Source organism: Poecilia reticulata, linkage group LG8 (assembly GCF_000633615.1).
Source record: "Poecilia reticulata strain Guanapo linkage group LG8, Guppy_female_1.0+MT, whole genome shotgun sequence".
Taxonomy (NCBI): Eukaryota; Metazoa; Chordata; class Actinopteri; order Cyprinodontiformes; family Poeciliidae; genus Poecilia; species Poecilia reticulata.
This window is the reverse complement of record NC_024338.1, coordinates 27,031,379-27,032,895: the sequence shown is the minus strand read 5'-3', so window position 1 is coordinate 27,032,895 and position 1,517 is coordinate 27,031,379. Positions and strand designations below refer to the sequence as shown.

Here is a 1,517-nt window from a genome sequence, read left to right as displayed (position 1 = left end):
TCAGTGTGTGTCAGTGTGTGTGTGTCTCAGTGTGTGTGTGTCAGTGTGTGTGTGTCACCGTGCTGAGATCACCACGGCGTCCACCTCACTCCGTCCCATGAGCTGCTCCAGGATTTGCTTTGATGCCAGGAAGATTCCCGGGAAGAAAACGGACCCAGCAGCCAGCAGGCCCAGCATGCTGACCGGACCGGACCGGGGCGAGAGAGAGACGGAGAGAGAGAGTGTGTGTGTCAGCAGCTCAGAGAGAGGATCAGAGGGGCGGAGCTTCCTGCAGTCACCTGGAGAGGTGATGGGGGAGGAGCTAATCCGGATCAGTTCTGTCTTCAGAGCTTCTCTGTTTCTGTCCCTCAGCTTCAGCCCAGATCCAGAACCAGAACCAGAACCAGACACAGCATGCTGAAGCTCCGCCCCCTGAATGTCAGCCAGCCAATCAGATCTCAGCTTGTTCTCTCATAACTCCATCAGGTTTAATCTCTGGTTTGGATTAATAAAATGTTCCTGAATTTTAATCTGGATCCGGTGAGAATCCAGATTTCATGCAGAGATTTAATGTGATCAGTTACTATCATTAAAATCCTGAGCAGATTTATTTTCACAGCCATGGTTGTGTTGTCATGGCGACCGCAGTCAGTAACATCCAATTAATCAGAAGCGATTTATTGACCCACTTTGAAAATGAAGTTTTAAACAAACTTCTCAGTAAGAAGACATTTCTGTTTTCTGATCTTTAATGCGTTTTATTTATAAGCAGGAAATCGACATGATGAAGAGAAATAAAGGTGTTAAAACTGAACATTCTGAGTCATTTTATCATGACGCGCTGAGAAACGCAGGAAGCTCGTCAGAGTGAGACCTCTTGTTTCTACACCAGCTCTGATTTAAAGGGGCGGTCTCATAGAAAACCAGCTGTAAGCTTTCCATCACGTTACTCCTCATCAGAACCTGGGCCGGACCGGAACCGGACTGTTGAGAAATCATTTAATCTCCATGGCAACAGGACTAGATTCACATCCATCCATCGGATCGGGACGAGCTGACCGAGTGGATTCAATCCAGTCCAGGCTGCGGTTCTAACTGGGTCACTTTTTCCTTCCACTCAACTTTCTACGAATACTCTTAGCTTTCGGCAGCAGCGACCTGCTGTGTCTCATGGCCGCCTGTCCTGCCATCAGTCGTCTCCATGGCGACGTCTAGAGTAAAACTGGAGGTCAGGGTCGTTAGGGTTCAACATTTAAACGACCCGGATCTGACCCGACCCGGATCTGATCTGATCTGACCCGACCCGGATCTGACCCGACCCGGATCTGACCCGACCCGGATCTGACCCGACCCGGATCTGACCTGACCCGGATCTGATCTGACCCGGATCTGACCCGACCCGGATCTGACCCGACCCGGATCTGACCCGACCCGGATCTGATCTGACCCGGATCTGACCCGACCCGGATCTGACCCGACCCGGATCTGATCTGACCCGGATCTGATCTGACCCGGATCTGATCTGATCTGACCCAACC

At 50.9% G+C, this 1,517-nt stretch overlaps 1 protein-coding gene across 3 annotated transcripts in view; it reads right to left on the bottom strand.

Annotated features, from left to right (window-relative positions):
- LOC103469484 (protein FAM57B) overlaps nucleotides 1-1,312 on the bottom strand; it is a 7,409-nt gene extending 6,097 nt beyond the window's left edge. For 2 of the 3 annotated variants that reach the window (XM_008417189.2, XM_008417191.2), the window contains exon 1: nucleotides 59-1,312. In XM_008417189.2, the coding sequence (XP_008415411.1) occupies nucleotides 59-177 (119 nt within the window). In that variant the 5' untranslated portion in view covers nucleotides 178-1,312. The remainder of the gene's footprint in view (nucleotides 1-58) is intronic. The other variant, XM_017306157.1, reaches the window with a different exon arrangement.
- Nucleotides 1,313-1,517: the final 205 nt, after the last annotated feature.